We start from the raw sequence: 18,646 nt of genomic DNA, 5'->3' as shown, positions 1-18,646 counted from the left end.
GGGTCATCTCTTGAACTGAAATCCTTGACAAGACAATTAACTGAAGTGCCAAAGACTGATGAATACTGAGGGCCATAGATGATGTGTTCACTGTGTCAGAACAACGCTGCCTTTCCACTGTCTAATCTGCTGTAGACTTTGAAATAGGACACACCATGCCCGTCCGTTATGATATATTTATTTTAAAAATGCAAACTTTTAAAGATGAAAATTCCACAACTAGGACATGGCTACACGAATCTCCAGTGACATCTGTAATGCTAGAACAAGCAAATCAATACTGCCAGTTAGTCATTCTGTCAGGTGCCCCAGCTGAGTTGTGCTGGCAAATTCAACACTTGCAAAGCAAGTGTTTTAAAGCAACAGTTATCTGTTCTAAGACAAAATGCTCAGCAATTGTGTTGCAAAAATTACAACAAAAGCACAGGGAAAAGTGTAGCTGTGAGCAGTGAGTGCACCTCATCACTCATAACTATACACAAGTCTCATGACAATGAATGATTTTAGTCCCAAAAAATTTAATATACCTTGATTATTCTGGTACGTTCATTAAGTTAAATATAAATGTTATATAATAATGAATCATTACATTTAAATGTTAATTTTAATGTCTAAACTTTGATATGCAGATATGACCCTCTCCCTCGAAACCACCCGTTCTGGAAACAAAAAGCAGCTCCTCTTTATTGCCTTTCACACTTATTAAGGTGACTGCATTAAAAATCGATCAGTAGAGTTTTTACACTTGACCTTCTAAACTGAATTAAGGCGCTTCCAAATTCCTTGGTATGCTGGATGGAAAAAGGGACACCATTTTATAGTGCAGACCTTGAGATCAGGTTGTGATTTCGCGTTCGAACAGGGTGATAAATTAAGCTCACTGTATAATCCAGGGATATAGCTTGGTGTTATAGGATCAAAGCACTAAAGAGGACTCTAGTCTGCCTCCATTTGGTCCTATTCAGTCACTAATGACTCTCTATATCTGTCTCCATTCCGAAATGTATCGTGCATGTGTTACATAGCCAATAACTGATTAACCAAAGATTTAATAACAACAACAAACAAAAACAAAGAAATAAAGAGACATAAATGCGATACATAAATAAGTAAACAAGAAGATTTTTATGCACATGGGTCATAAAAGTGCACACAATAAACACCAGAAAAAAAGAGAACGTTTATGTCGTACTCCAACTTTGTTTTTTGTTTTTTTAAATTAAGCAAACCCAAATTTTCATGAAAATGTACAAGACGTTATATCTAAGGATATATTTTAATATTATTTTCATGGTTATGCATCCCAAATTCTGTTTTACATGTAGGCCCACAGGTTTAAGTCTCAACGTGTTTTAATGTGGCTCATGTTATTGTTACCATGCCTACACAAATGCATCAACCAAATTTTATGTTTGGGTTGCTTACCATAACCAAATGGTTTTTTTTCCACATATGATTGAGTGATACTTGTCCAAATGTGTTTACCAGGCCCCAGAAATAAAGAAGGACAATCTAATGTTTCTGGCATAATGAAGAGGTGATTTGTAAGTGTGTCATTTTTGAATAAGGAAATGTGGAAATCTTTTTTTTCCCCGTAGTACTCTTTGGTGCTTCAAATTGTTGTTCTACATAAAAAGAACAATAAAAGTAATAACAAAAACAAAATAAAATAAATTCATGCCTTAAAACAATCTTTCTACTCTAGGGCGAACATACAAAATCTTTATATTTCCAATCTTCCTGCTGAGAGATTCCACAATGAAATTCATGAGGAAAATGCCTTCAAGGATCACTCGGGGGCATTTTCCTCATGAATTTTATTATCTTCATTAAAGGAAGACAACAAGGCAAGAGATTCTCCTGAACCTGCACCAGTCCTACTTAAAGTAGATTGCTGCAAAAGTTTCTGTATCAAGATTGCACACGCTTATGCTTCAGCACCATGACATTGCAGTCTATGATTAATTCAAAGGTTCCATGAAAGAGAGAGAATTAAATTACAAGGTCATACAAATATTGATTTACTGATTTGTAGGCCAAAGGCAAGTTTGCTCTTTTTATGGTATTTTCTACTTTCTTTTATCACTATCAGGATGGTCACTTAAATCCATTTTGTCATTTCCTTTCTAAATGTAGCCTGATAAACCATTTTTGCAGGTACGAACCCCAGCGGACAGCAGGGTGTGATTCTGCTGGCCACAGTACTCTGACTTTAATTGCACTGAGCCCCGTAACAGTTTGAGCATATACAGTCTGCCAAAACCTTCCCACAATAGCCGTTCATCTCAGCTCCACCAGACAAGCTTAGACTGTGGCAGAGTTCAGAATCAAGTCATTTCATATTAGTAGACTCAAATCTCAAAGGTGGAGCTGCAGCTCCTGAGCTGTAACTATATTGAGAAAGTGCCACAGGCCTGATGTAGTTTGCACTGGCAGAACAGAAGCTTCGTGTGTGTGTTGTCACAAGAATTATTTTGCAGTCTTTGGGGTTTCAGCATAAGACTGTGTATTGCAACTTCAGATACTCAATCAGGTACAGAAGAGCCTCTGTTGTCACATTAATTCACCATAGAAATGATGTGTCTTGCAGGAACTGGCTCTTGGCTAACTAGGCAGCATCCCCAGTACACCATGGAAAAAAATGCACTGGGCATTAGTTGCTGGTGTAAAAGTCATTTTTTTACATTTTAGATTTAACAATTTGTTGTCAAGATATACAAACCACATTACATCCTTTATACCGATTTAAATCATTTTAGCTTTGCTTTATTTTTAATCTAATTCCTGTAATAAATATTTTGGTCTTTAACTATTATCTGAATGGCTCAGATAACAGACACAACAAAGGGAAGATAAAATGACTTAATATATTTTCTCATGTGCTCGTGTGATAATCATTTATCATCAGCGGCAAGTCGAAGCTTCCTTTTGAATACCATTTCACTTGTGTTGTTATTAACAAAGAAAAATTCTGCTGCAACTACTTCATGGAGATTCTGAACATGCCCAGAAATCTCTGACAGAGTGACTCTTAGACAGGTAGATGGTCTGATAACAGTGGGAATTCACAAACGGTGCAGTTCGTGTTTGAGAGCTCTCTGATTCTCTGAGTGGCAATTTATGAATACAACAATTTCAACAAACCCATTGAGCTCTCCTACACTCTCTTGACTGCCAAACACCTAGTAACCATTGTGCTCTAAACACTTGTTCATACTTTCTTCCCACTCAGCCAATCACCTGCATTGCTTACATGTAGTTTTGCTTTGTGGGTTTACTTGTTTTTTTGTTTTTTAATTACTAAAACCCATACACACACACACACACACACACACACACACACACACACACACACACACACACACACACACACACACACACACACACACACACACACACATACATACATATATACATATACATTTATTTATGTGTCTGTGTTTGTGTATTTCAGCAACTTATAGCCCATTGAATCTCATGATACTATCTATTGTGTAAGTGAGGTTTATTTTCCAAGGAGTAACTCCGATTTTTTCATATAAATGTATATTGATAGCAAGCTGTTGCTTAGTTACACACCCAAGAGTTAATAGTATAACCGCTATGTTTCTGACAATGTGCTTGGTCATCTTATGGATGCAAAGTTCAATACAAAATTCATTCTTCTCTTTCCGAGTTTTTGCTTCCTACTCACTGCTGAAATAAATACATGACCCAATATGTCAACCAGTCACTACGTGTATCTTTCTAACCAGGAGTAAATATTTAGACCTCAAACATTCACAACAACCAAAATGACCAACTCTTAAACCCAAGGTGAGCTACAGATTTGGCTTTGTAGGTTGATTAATATGACAATGGGATTATTATTCATATTGATAATCACATTGTTTGTCCAAATGTCAATTAACATCACCTTGTAACAAAAGTATAAATTATTACAGCTTTACACTAATACAGCACCTGCAAAAGCCTTAGTCATGGTAACATGTATTTTTGTGTGTAATAGTAGCTCCCATTATCACAGTTTTTCATTCTTATTTAATGGAAATGCACTGGCTGAATATTAAAGAGCTCCTTTGCTATACTGCAATCCTTTACCGACACTATAATATGACTTGGTATCACCCCTGGTTTGCATGCCCAGCCAGCTACAAGCATTAGAAATGACAAATCTGGTCAAGCAACATATACATAGAAATATTTTTTCCTATTACGACACAGAGATCTTTAAATATAGCAGGGGCGCGCTGTTCTGAGAAGCAGGCATTGCAAATTGTTTGTGACCCAGTACTTATTGTGACGATGGCTCTCCTGGTGTGTTGGAGGTGTGTGATGAATGAGATTCTCTAATACAGGGAGACATTTCGGTGGCATGCAATTTTAGATCCTCATATTGTGGCAACAAAGTGTACAAGTTAAGGTCTACTGAATATTCTCATCAGTAATTATAGTCTGCAGCCCATGTATAATAAATTCAGTGAATAATACGCCTAAGCAACATCCTCAGCACAATGCAAAACGCGGGATTGTTTTCTGCCTGGATTCTTTCACTCAGAAATGTGACTTCACCATCAGCGTTGTTAATTTAAAAACGCTAAATATCTGTTTCCCCTCATGTATCAGGTTAAACTTTGTTTCCGTTTCTTTCTCCGTCATACACACATTCTCTCCTCTTTTGTAAATTAATGCGCCGCAAAAAACCAGCAGGGTGCAGACATGAGCTTTCTGTAAAAAATAACCTCTATCAAAATAATCTCTCTGATATTGAATTTAACAGTGAACTTTATATGGAGCAAATCACACTGCAATAAGCTCTCGCATACTCTAGTGTCGAGTTTTATATCTCCACGAGTAGTTCTATAAAGGAATAAAGATGAGCTTTTTCCCCCCACACAACTCCCTTAGATTAGGAAATCTGACGTTTCTAGCACTACTTGTGCACGGACAGAGGAAAAGTGGGTGTACACACTAGTTGTGCTGTGTGGCTCTGTAGTGCCTCAGCTCAGATGAGCTCACCCAGCCGATGCGCACATCGTAGTATCCTACCAATGTGAGAAGGCGTAAGGACGGCGAGCAGCATCCTGTAGTCAGTGGGAAGTGTGGATGCTTTGGTACAAAGGAAACCGAGTTTCTACTACGCAAAGTAAATAAAGGGACGCGTAAAGGATTGCGCGCCAAACTGCCTCATGTTGGAAAGATTTAGTGGCTTTGTAGGTTGCCTCCACCGATGGGAATCTACTCTTTTGTGGGAGACGGGACTGGACTTCGGGTTGAGCGGTTGAAGAGAAGAAGCGTACTTTAAACACTCTGGTTTTCATTGCCTTTTTTCTTTTTCTCTTCACAAAATGCCAGGATTTCGTCCATCATACGCTGCCCAGTTCCAGTCAGGCTGCTAATTTGGAAGGACGCCAGACCTCCAGCCTCTCATATCTGCAAGTTCAGTCCAATAAATTGTGACATTGTCTGTCAGCCTTGGAATTAGAAATCGATACTCGAGAAAAGGGACGCATTGTTTTTCCTTCGGAATTTTTACGGTCTAGTTCCAGCTATCCTTATAAATATGCGGTTTGGTTGGATTAGGGTGGTTTGGTCCAGCTTCACGCTTTTTTAGCTGGAGCAGCGTTGATAGTGACTGATTATTGCTGTTGAATTTGTCCATGCAAGACTCGGGGTGGAAACATGTCTGACCACTTCTTTGAGAGGATCATTGCTATCAGAGATGGCATTTTGGTCCAGCACTTCGGTTTTCACCTCTAAAGTGCCCCGGAAAATCTTATTCATGTTCACCCTCTCCCTGTCTGTCACCTACTTGTTCTATAGCTTGATGAGCTGCTACAACTCGCTGCAGTTCCCTCTGCAAGAGACCTATGTGTATCAGGGGAGGCTGGTGACAGAGGAGACAACTTTTGTGACATTGAGAGAGAAACTTTATTCCACTTCCCAGGGCTTTTCTGAATTCACCGAATCCGAGAGAACAACCCCGGTATCCATCGCGAAAGAACATGCCGAGGCCGAACAAAGGACAGTGGAGTGGATTAGGACTCAGCCGTCTCCAACTAAATCGGCGGCGGCGTATCATACCACTGCGCTGGAGAGGGAGCACCAGGAATTCAGCACCACGGACAGCGAACTCAGGGTGAACTGCACCTCGGATTACGGAGAGAAGAAACTTCCCCAAGCCATTATCATCGGGGTGAAGAAAGGGGGAACCAGAGCCCTGCTGGAGGCTCTCAGGGTGCACCCGGATGTCAGAGCAGTTGGAAATGAGCCACATTTCTTTGATAGGAACTACGAAAAGGGGCTTGACTGGTACAGGTGAGTTACCTTTTCAATCACGTGCAGTTGTTTGTAGAAGGTCACGCATATATATATATATATATATATATATATATATATATATATATATATATATATATATATATATATATATATATATATATATATATATATATATATTATATATGCAGGCGTACATGCTTTATTAGTTAATAAATTTTTCCGTGTAGAAATGACATGTATGTAGATGACCGTGTATAGATGACATGTAATCCCATTCACGGAACATAATTTCAGCCATCACGGCAAAACTTTTCCACTTGTCAATCTGCACTTTCAGCTACATTAGCTTACTTACGCTAAAATTACAAAGCAGAGCCTAAAAGGGAAAACGTCGCACTGTTATTCTCTATACCGATTTTTCATAAATACACACTGGAGACAACGGCATGCTGAAAGTGTCGGAAAAATCGAATAGAGCAGCTTTAGAGAGTGGTTTCTGTACCAGTAATACACATGATTTATGACATTTGTCTAAAACATGATGCTGTCCTTTAAAAGAATCAATTTGAATTCTTCTCCTTCTCTACTACATGGGTTAAGTGAGTTCTATGACTTTTTATCAGACAAAAACGAGACGTGGTTTTACTGTTTTTATTTGAAGCTTTCCCCGGCTTTATCATAGAGTTTATAATGAAAACATATTTAATCCCATTAAAAACCCACAATAGTATTAAAAATAGCAAAGAGTTATACATTGTTCACCTGGTGTCTGCCATATACCAGTGGATGTGCTGTCACACAGGAGGTTAAAGGTTAGACAGGGGATCATCATCATATATGTTTAAGATTTTTAAGTTATTTATATCCATCTTATACAACATTTTATTTTTATTTTTACAATTTAGCTAATTTATTTTGAAAGAGCCAATTTGGGGCTCCATTTGTCTCCCTTTATCGACCAATAAAACTGAAACACACATCACTTGTGTGTTTCAGTTTCATCACGAAAAAAAAGATTAAAGAAAGCCTATCATAAATAAACAATACATGGTTGATAAATTGTAAGAAATTTTCACATTTACATTTTGACTGTGAAAATATGTAGTTACAATTCTGTACACAGTCACAACCATGCACACAAAAGCGTTACCGGTTTTTTAAAAAAAGGGTCAGATTGTATTTTTTTGTACGTATACTGCTTATTACATAAAGATATCCCACAAATATTTAAATATATGTCAATTTATATTTTGATTTTATGAGTCAAAACATAAAACCAATAAAATGAAACCATGAATTGCTGTAGCAACTGCTTTCTTTTATTGTCCTTCCATCTACTTGACTAATAGTACCATAAAAGCTTGATTTCTTGAAACACTCTTTGTTTCCACTACAACCAGTTCTCGGTTATGTGAGAATTATTTACACAACCTTTCATGTGTGGTAGTTGACATTCACTTTGACTCCAGGTTTATTTGCCAGTGAAGAACCTGTTTATCACTAATGTGTTTATAGGAGAAAAAAAAATCAATTTAGGAGTTCATTCATGGTCAGTTGGTCATGGCTCAGTTAGGCGTTGTTTTCACATAATGATGTTTGACCAGGGGAATTTTCTAATGGAGTCAATGAGCTGATGAGAATGACACTGACTCAAAGTCCCTTCTGTTCCTCTGTAGATCTAAGTCTGTTACACTGGTGTTTGGGTTGTGGAACATCTGCTTTCATCTCACTGCGTAGACATGGGAGCTCTCAGGCTGTTCATTTATCCTGTGCTAATGCAAGCTGTTTCATTATGCTTACGGTGAAAGGCTCATTAGACAGGAGGATGACATGCTCACATAAATAATAATAAATGCACTTGTGTGTTTTAGGGCCCCTGGGCTAAATAATTCCTGAAGGGGCATTTCATTTTGAACATTCACCTCAAAATGACACAAATAAACACGCAAGAAATATTTTACGTCGATGGATAGGCTTCATCGAGAAGGGTGTGATTTTGACTTGCTTCGATGGTCAAAGTGAATAGATATATGCTTTAATCATGAGTTGAGTCACCCTTTTGTCATTGATTTAAACATTAATTCAGGCAAAGTTTGTTTGTTTCTAAACACTAAATGATGTATTATATTGCCTCTCTCTTCCCTGTCGGTAATGCTCTGGCTAATGCGCACTTAATGGAAGTGAAATTATGATCACATACTAATGTTTGCAACAGTTTGACATTGCTGTAGTTGAATGAGACCAGTAATCTCACAAAATGGAATTCATAAATTTGGGCCTGTCTCACTAACACCTGCTCTGTATTTTGACAGCTATGATAGAAGATCTATAAGGAATATATCAGTCTGACGACATCCTATAAGTACATAATGAAATGCCTGGGCTTACTTTCTGACCATGTGTTTTTCTGCCGAGGGCTGGTATAAATACAAGATAACAGAGCTTTATGGTTTTCTACACATATCCTACAAATGTTGTTAAAGTGTCTTTAGAATGAATTGCGATTGTGTTTGTGTTTTTCTTGTTTTTGTTAACTACCTATGTCATATCATGGCATTGCACAGGTACATTTTACATTTACAGATGTCTATGCATTTTGATATTTTTTCATGCAATTTTGTGAAATTAAAATACATAAAAAAAATGCCAGGATCAGGACACAGAATGCATGTCTCTAGTTTAGTTTGGAAATACTGGTAGCACTAGCTTTTTTGGTATATCATGCAAAAATGACAGATAAAATTCCAAGATTTTTCTCTGCGGTACATCTATGAATATAAGCTCTAGTAAACTCTTGCTACAGATGTTATCTTGTACACAGCCATTTTTTTCTGGTATTTCAACTGTTATACAATGTTTCTTCACAACCACTCTTACAGAATAGGGCATGTTGTAAAACAAGGTCATATGCATAATTACATGAGTCTGTTGGAGGCACAATCTTGCTAACCCTAAGTAAGTTTTGAGGTTTGGATGTTTAACTGTGGAGTTTTAGGACTACAGTAATGGTAATTTACTTGTTGGAGCATAATATTAACTTATGCCAAACACGTAACTCACTCTAGAGTATATTACATTCAACACAGCAGGTTAATGCACATGAAAACCATTATCTACTGACCAATAAACTCTGCTGGAAAGAAACATTATCATCTCAGGAAAATCTCTTGGACATCTGTGTTCTGATAACAGATATATATATATATATATTAGAATCAAATTAATCTCTGATCTTACCAAAATCATTGCTAATACATGTGTTTACATTACACCAATTGTAATTGCTTCTAACACCCAAGCATAATAAAAACGCTCCATAAAGTCAGAGTAAGCAGGTCCAGATGTTTCACAAGGTTGGTTTAAACCTTTTAATAAACTGATCCGAAGAAAAAAAATGCCCAGTGTCAATGACTGATCGTGATTACTTTCTGGCTGCATTCCTTCCGCACAGGACAGATCATGTTGTAAATGTGTGGGGACATCTGCTTCTCCACGTCCCAAAAATAGCAGCTTCCAAGCTGAACTTCTTCATTGCAGAGTTTCCTTTGAATTCAAACTCGTAAATAATTAAAGAGCTAAGAGCAATGCAATAATGGCAACTGCTGTGCTGAACAAGTGATACATATCCGTTTTCAGGGAGCTGATCAAACACATGTGAAAGAGAAAAGATGCTTAACATATTCATCACTTTTATACATGTCACACTGTTCTGCATCAGTGCATGTAAACACCAGAGCTTATTAAAGCCATATTCTGTGAAAAGAGCTGACACAACATTTTTAATTGGAATGATTTCACTCAGAATGAAATGTAAAAAAAAAACAAGGATATAACCACAGTCAAAGGGAGTCATAGGTTCTCAGCAGGAACATATTTTGTATTTTTTTTTCCTGCTGGCTTCAAGCAGTTCATAAACAAAAGTGTAAAGCCTTGTGTATCTTGCCTTGATATTAGAATTTAGTAAGCCTTTCACCGGTTTTCGGGGTTTTTTTTAAAAGTTTTTTTAGTTAAAGGACCCTTTGTCTTGACAGAAATGGCAGGGCTAAATAAGGCCCTGCCATTTCTTACACACAATAAGAATGCATCTAGGCAATGTAGTACTTTAATTGACAGACAATAGTCAGTTGTATCCATCCTCAGTGATATATTTTGCATTTATTCATTTAGAATGAAAATAACTTTTTTTGTAGGAAATGTAAGGAATGCACTCATATAGACAAATGTAACGGACCATCTACTTATTACAGCTACAAAGCTGTGGCCTATGGCTAAGCAGCGGAGGAACTGAATTGAATAGTTATTGATCGAGCTGCATAGACATAGTATAAAAATTGAATATAGCTACCGTGATGTCACCTGTTGATGTCTGATATCCTCTTTTTGAAGTCTTGAGATAAACACTTCTGTAATCGTGGTCAAGAAAAAGGGAGGGTCTCACAGTTGAACCATACACTTACTGGCTAATGACTTGTGATTTACATTTTGTTAGCCAATGAGCATGCCGTTTCGTAATCCTTAATCTCTGAACCATGGTTAGAGCAAATAAAACTTCCGTCCAAAATGAGTGACTGACCCTTCAAACTCCACATGAAAGTTTCTACATGGGTCTTGACAGAAAGCTAATTTCACAATGACTTCTATAGGTCCAGCTGTCTTTTTGCAGCCACAGTTATTGCTGTCAAGTGGCCGAGAAATAGAATGAATGTTTAATGCACTTCCACATTAGCTTGTATTTATTTTATACTGTCCATGGACAGCAGAGCACTGGAGACACACTGTACGCCTCAGTACTTGGCGATCCTGCTCTAAACTTTATGTCGTTTGCCATTTTGTGGCTAATTTGCATTGGTTCCTAAACACTTTCACTTTGTAATAATACCACTTACAGTTGTTGGTGGAATATCTAGGAGGGAAAATCTTCCTGGAACTGACTTGTTGCAGCAGTGGCATCTTATTACAGCCAAACTCGATTCAGTAAACATTTTAAAATGAGCCATTCTTTCACAAATGCTCATACAGGCAGACTGCATTGCTGTGTGGTTGATTTAGACACCTGTGGCACAGGGACTAAAAACACCTGAATGCTAAGATTAAGAGGTATGGCCCAAGACTTTTTTTTCCATATAGCGCATGGTTAGATTTAAAACAAAACTTGAGTTGATATTCCAAGTTGATAACCACTAGGGTTTGCTTACTCTTCATAGCTTTAGTGATGTAAGTGTTGAAGTATAGAAAATATATGTTGGTCAATCTACGTTGAAAGGGTATAAATTTTTATTTAATCATTGTGTCTGATCAAACCAATAGGCTATGAATAAAAAAACACAGAAAAAACACACTACATTAACAATGTGTTACCATGAAATCATTCACTATAGTGCTATAAAAAAGTCTGTAAATTACGGTTAATTTTTTTTAAACTCTGTTTGTATGTATGGTGTACATAACCTAACCACTTAAATCTAAAATTACACATAAAAGAAAAAAACAAAATGAACTTAATGCAGTTTTCTATGCATTTTCAATCACCAATTCCAGTATTTAGATCATATGGAGAGCTAAATACCTTCTGAAATATCTATCTAGTGTCCTATAGTCTATGTTTTAGCAAAACAATATAAAATACCGTATTTATAATGTAACATATCATGCTTAATTTGCATACAATTATACTAATTTATACTGGAGAAAAGTAACCCATTGCTAAAACCTTAGCAGCTGGAGAAACTTGAGGGATCAAAATGCAAAACTAAGCTTTTTTTTTTTTATAGAGAACTTGGAAGGAAAATGATAATTTCACACATTTTGTATATTTCAGAAGATTTTTAACTTTCTAAAATTGTAGCATAAGCATGCATTTCTTTTGCAAAAGATTTCTGACTGGATTTGAGGTTAAAGAAGTTTGTAGTTTTTTTCAAGACTATAAAAGTTTAGTTTCAAACCCACCACATGTGATATTCCGATTAGGTTTCCAAGTTTAGTGTAGGCCTGGTATAAACCTCCATAGACAGTCCCAGATTGGGGACTGGTGCCGCGTTCTTGTTTTTAGCACTCTTGGATAGTTTCTCCAGTGTGTTTTGAGCTTACTTGAACAAGCAATTTGCAATGTAGTGGCATCATTACTGCTCACAGAGGACTTTCATCAGCCAATTGGCACTTTTAATGCTGCCTCTATTTCTGAGGAAAGAGGATAAGCCATCACCACAAGGATTTAACTTATCTGTTCTCTTGAGCTTGAGTCAACCTGGTGCAAACGCCCATGCTGGAAAAGGAAGTGTTAGATGCTTGGTGACCAACACAGCAACTGTTGACTCCAGCTCTGCCTGTGCTCACGCATACAGTACTTCAGTGAAAAAAAAAAAATGTGCATCATAAATTGTGCTAAAGAATTTAATTGATTACCAGTCATTCATTAAGATTTGTGTCTGATGTGGGTAAACACTCAGCAGGAATTCACTTTACACTGATTTAATGAGCACCTATTAGAGAGGTTGACTGTTTGGTATTTTCGTCACTTTTGCAAAATGTCAAACAATGGTGTTTGAGGTTAAAGAAGTTTGTAGTTTTTTTCAAGACTATAAAAGTTTAGTTTCAAACCCACCACATGTGATATTCCGATTAGGTTTCCAAGTTTAGTGTAGGCCTGGTATAAACCTCCATAGACAGTCCCAGATTGGGGACTGGTGCCGCGTTCTTGTTTTTAGCACTCTTGGATAGTTTCTCCAGTGTGTTTTGAGCTTACTTGAACAAGCAATTTGCAATGTAGTGGCATCATTACTGCTCACAGAGGACTTTCATCAGCCAATTGGCACTTTTAATGCTGCCTCTATTTCTGAGGAAAGAGGATAAGCCATCACCACAAGGATTTAACTTATCTGTTCTCTTGAGCTTGAGTCAACCTGGTGCAAACGCCCATGCTGGAAAAGGAAGTGTTAGATGCTTGGTGACCAACACAGCAACTGTTGACTCCAGCTCTGCCTGTGCTCACGCATACAGTACTTCAGTGAAAAAAAAAAAATGTGCATCATAAATTGTGCTAAAGAATTTAATTGATTACCAGTCATTCATTAAGATTTGTGTCTGATGTGGGTAAACACTCAGCAGGAATTCACTTTACACTGATTTAATGAGCACCTATTAGAGAGGTTGACTGTTTGGTATTTTCGTCACTTTTGCAAAATGTCAAACAATGGTGTTTACATTAATGTTAACTAATAGGGTTTGTGAGGAGTGAGAAGCACAGCAAGAGTCTATAAAGAAAAAAACGATGCTAAACTGCTGTCAAAAAAGCTTCAAAAATTCATGTATCAATAAACAAGGCAGAAAACTATCCATTTTTGGACTCACAAATGGTAAATGGACTAGTACTTACATAGTGCCTTTCTACTCAGTTGAGCACTCAGAGCTCTTTCTACAAAATCTGGGGTTCAATATCTTGCCCAAGGTTTTTTTGGCACGTGAACTAGAGATCAGTCCGCTGACCTTCCAATTGTTCAATGACCTCCTGTACCACCTGACCCACAGCTGTCTAATTTTTATTATGCTTCTAATTTAAAGATAGTTAAAATATTAAATTCCAAAATAGAAAAGATATATTTTTCCAAACTTTAACATCTAAGGTGCATAGAATATTAATACTAGGAGTATCTGCCTACTACACAGTGGAAAAAAAAACACAATTTTGGAACATGTCAGATTGTCCATTTCAGATTAATTCTATTTGAAAAGCATGTGTATCCAGATCAAATAATACAGCAGAGAGCATGAGGTTTCTCATCTATTGAGGCTTGGTGTAATTCTGTTCCACACTGATGAATACACTGCAAAGTCAGTAGTTAGATTACTCTTTTCACAAATCAGAATAGCTTTCTGCCTGCAAAAAAGAACATCATATGGAGCAATTATGTTGTGTATTATGTGATAAATATGTAATTAAATAATGTTAAATGTTGAAGCCAGAATGCAATTTGCAAGCAATTCCAAGATTCAAGGTAATTAAAAGTGAAATGCACACCAGTTCTGCCTGCAGACTCATATTAAATTTGTGCAGCCTATCTGTATTATGTATAAAGGTGAACATTCGATAAGAGTCTGCTGTACAGCTACATCAACAGAGTAGATTCAAGCCAAATCCTATGTGAAATTCATCAAAAATCAATATGACTCTGAAACAAAGATGCTGGGTAAATTTCAAGTAGCTCTGTCTCTGTGTGCTAGTACATGCACCTCATGAGTACATGTGCTGTGTCTACCCTCCATATGTTTGGATAACCTGTTACATATTGAGTTTTCTTTGTAACCCTGGATGTCAAATTTGTCAGAGTGACCTACTTCACAGGGTGTAGGGTTATTGCCCTACCCACTTCAAGAGTTTATCATTCATTAACAATAAAAATATATATTTAAATTTCATTCAAATTTTATCCAAATAAAGGTTGCAAATGAGAATCAAAAACAAAATGTTATTTATTCTTCTTAATTTCCCAATAAAAATATACACATTTCCTTCAGCTTTGTGCCAAATTTTTCCTCTGAACGTCTGTGCTCAGTCTGCAGTGGCTCTATGCCCCACCAGTGGGCTCTGCCTCACATTACTTTTTAAACAGCTAGAAATCCATTTCCTGAAAAGTATGAAGCTGTTCTATGAAATGTGTCCAAAAGTAAGACTCGTTGACCCATAAATAATAAAATAATGTAATACAACATAATTTAGATGTGAGGTACAGATAAACACAAATTGATTAAGTTGAATACTGCGATGTACAATAAAAGAATCCTCGTATATGCCAGTTAATGGTTTTCCTCACAGTCCCAGTCACAAAATCTTATCTTTCCTCATGTGGTGCTTTTTCCATTGTTATACCTCTCTGACCTGTCTTCCCCATGTGATGTTTTTGTGTAATGTATGTATGGTCGGAGGGTAAGATGGCGCCGCCATTGCGTGCAATAGGTCGGCAGCCTTAACATGAAATTTCCCACTTGTGGGACTAATAAAGGTATCTTATCTTATCTTATCTTAAAATAACTAATCAAAATGTTGAATGTATCCTTTAGTCATATGGGAAAATATTGGAAAAATGTAATTCAAAGGTTTTCTACAGGTTTTGCATTCAACTTTGAAGATAATTGCATATAAATAAAACTTGTAAATTAAAAGAAAGTTCATGAAAATTACAAATGATGACATGAGTGGATCAACAGCTCAACACAGGTCTGCATGACTGTAATGTTTAAATATATTTAACCATATGATAAACTGGTTACCGGTGAGCCAGAACCAACATTTTTCCAAGATTTGGAAGCTGTAATATGTCTGTGTTATTAAAATGACACTTTGCAATAAAAGCTAAAGAGACATACCCATAAATCTTTGGGAGATGGCCCTACCTTACCATCTCTGTGCTAAAAAAACAAATCAGCATACCTTTCAACTCTATAATTGTCCCAGCAGATGTAAGTTTTATTCCAAGAAATTTGAAAACTATTTTTGTTCACCATCACTATGCATCACATTAAAATGTACTTGCTAAGTTCCATCCTTCTAAATCCAAGATTAATGTTGTGAAGATTCATCTTTCATTCCAAATTATAATATTTTTCTGAACTTAATGTAGCTTCTGGTGCCTAAACCTAAACAAGTGAAAGTGCAAAATGAAATTCTGTCAAACAAGGTAACTAAACGACCACCACTCCAAAATCCAAATTCACACTTTGCTGCACAGGACAGGTACTTTAGCATCCTCCATTAATTGATTAATTATTTTACTTACTATGAGGTTTAAAATGAATGGGGTTTTTAACTTTTACAAACTTCTCATAAGAAATGCACTATAATCAGTGAATCCTACACAGCTACATCCCTTTACCTCATCCAAGGTCATACAATAGAGTACGTTCAGTCCTCACCTTATCTTATCAAAGGAACGTATCTATTTTTTGGACTGCACTGTGAAAAAAATCCTTTTTTTAAAAAAAATATTAAACTCAGTGGAAGAAGTGTCAGTGTACAATGTCTGATTTAGCTGCTGCGGCACGTCAAAGGAACAGAGTGTAACGCAGAATAGGCATTGGTGTACCTGCAACCTTTGGTCATAAGACAGGATTCGAAACAGGAGGTGTGTAATGGAGATGTGAATCCATGGCCAAGCAAAGCAGCAGAAAGTCTAAATCCCGCATTTATCCCTTGTTTAGACCTGCTTTCCCTCTCTCAGTTGCTCCTTGGGCAGCTTAGCCCCTGACTCTTGCCACCTGACTGGGAGCCCATGACTCCACTCAGTGGGGAGATGGGAAAGAGCACGGTGGGCCAGATCCCGGAGTAGGCAGGATGCCATCCATTCCAGCTGGGCCTGTGTGCTGCTGCAATGCTTCCCTCTCCTACGCATTCCCAACATGGCATAATCTGCCTACGCCCGATAAGACAGTGCCAAGACTCGCAAGGACGCACCTCTGAGTGCTCCAGTGCCAGTACTGCAGTTGTAGAATTCAACTTTTTAATTAGCAGCATACCCCTGTGCTGTAAAGACAGAGGACTGCTTCACTCAGGTCTTTCTCAGTGCCCACCCTCTTTCCACTTGATTAAACTCTCAAGGATCACAGAGCTCTGAGGTACCAGTTACCACAGGAGCAATCATGTTTATTTCTTGTTTCAGAATCTCTTCAGATCCTGCATAGCTCAGAAAATTTGCTCTTTGGATCCTAAAAACGGGAAGAGCAGCCTTTTCTTTTTTGTCTCTCTAATACACAATAATGTATAGGTCTACAACACTTGAGTTTTAATCTATGTTGTTGAATCAACAAAGCGATGAAGTCATTCTTTTTGTATTGGAAATGACTTCTTATTGCAACAGGACAATCCTTGGTAATTTATAAATATGCTGCTGAATATAAGAGTGTAAAGGTAGAGTAGCAGCAAGTAACTGCGCAATCTGAAATATGAAATAGTGTTTCACACTGTTTAATTTTAAGAAATAAGCAAACTGTTACATGCCTAAATTTCAGAAACCTGCACTGTCATGAACAAATGGATGTATTTTTCACCAAAAATTGAAAACTTGTGTTACATGGATTATTAGCATAATATATAATCTCTCTCTCTCTCTCTCTCTCTCTCTCTCTCTCTCTCTGTGTGTGTGTGTGTGTGTGTGTGTGTGTGTGTGTGTGTGTGTGTGTGTGAGGGGGTGGGGGGCTATATCCAGTGTTAATTGAATAGGCTCAAAGTGTTAATGCTAGCTAATTTTAATAAACGACACTGACAAATGCAAAACTAGGGTGGCACTGGGATTGTTTTAAGGTGGTACATGCCACCCCATGCCACCACGTTAGATCTGCCCCTGTTCCTGTTACCTTTGAGCTGAACAGAGCTAGAGTGAAAATTGTGTATGCTCCGATGGGCTTTGTGTCGTTAATGTTCGCTAACTAAATGCAGTGTTCTAAAAGCAAAACACACGTCTTGCTGTTATTGTGTGATTTTATGCAACATGTATCATCAGGTTGTGAATTAGTTAACCTCGGGTGAGACCTCTGAATTTCAAAAAGAACAGGCACTAAGCTGCAACTATTCTGAATCGCTAATTAGTACGACTATTACAACATGATTCTCTGGTGTCATATTTTCTGCAGCAAATATTCTAATACAGTGGATAAACACATACTGTACATACCTCAGTGTAGAATTACCTTTCAAGAGGTTTTTTTTCCTCTGGTGATTTGTTTTGACTGAATAGAGGCTTCTTTTATTCCAGGACAACAGATAGGCTTGATCTTATTCTAGCCATCTGTAATGTGTCATGGGAATTATGGAAGAAGTAATAGCGCTTCATCTTTTCTGCATATAGAAGAAGGGCGAAAAAACTCTTCAGCAGTTAATGGGTATAGCCAATTTCATCCTGCCTTTGGTTCTGTTCAGAATTCATGCACATACCTCCTCTTTTACACACACATTTGTCTCTTTCTCTTGCTCTGCTGTAGCTACACTCCAGTGCTTTCAAGTGGAAGTCTATTTTACTTATGGTTAGATTTTAATTCTCCATTTTTTCCCCTTCCACTGCTATGAAGTGGCCCCAGGTTATGGTTTGCCATAAAGGCACATATCCACTTTTTTGTGTCCATCAAAACAGCTAGATACAATTTGCAGCAGCCTTCTCCTCTGCTGTTGCTGGGATAGACGGAAGGACTTGGGCTTGTGTGTTTGTTCCGCAACATGGACAGATTGTCTGAAAATGAAAGACATAGCTTCATCTGTTAAATTATTTATTTTGGACTGAAAATAAAGTATAAGCTGAAGTCATTTTATGCTCAAAGGGATTCATTTCTCCCAAAAGATTATTTGCATGCGACAGAATTGCCGTGATATGCTTCTAGTCTG

General features: G+C 37.3%; 1 protein-coding gene across 1 annotated transcript in view; it reads left to right on the top strand.

The window, feature by feature from the left end:
- The first annotated feature begins 4,938 nt into the window (after window positions 1-4,938).
- Window positions 4,939-18,646, top strand: part of hs3st4 (heparan sulfate (glucosamine) 3-O-sulfotransferase 4) — an 88,093-nt gene continuing 74,385 nt past the window's right edge. The window contains exon 1 of the mRNA XM_026164495.2: window positions 4,939-6,318. Coding sequence (XP_026020280.1) covers window positions 5,723-6,318 — 596 coding nt within the window. The 5' untranslated portion in view covers window positions 4,939-5,722. The remainder of the gene's footprint in view (window positions 6,319-18,646) is intronic.

Source organism: Astatotilapia calliptera, chromosome 4, assembly GCF_964374335.1.
Source record: "Astatotilapia calliptera chromosome 4, fAstCal68.1, whole genome shotgun sequence".
Classification (NCBI taxonomy): domain Eukaryota; kingdom Metazoa; phylum Chordata; class Actinopteri; order Cichliformes; family Cichlidae; genus Astatotilapia; species Astatotilapia calliptera.
Note: the sequence above shows the minus strand (reverse complement) of the source record. Positions and strands in the feature narration are given on the sequence as shown.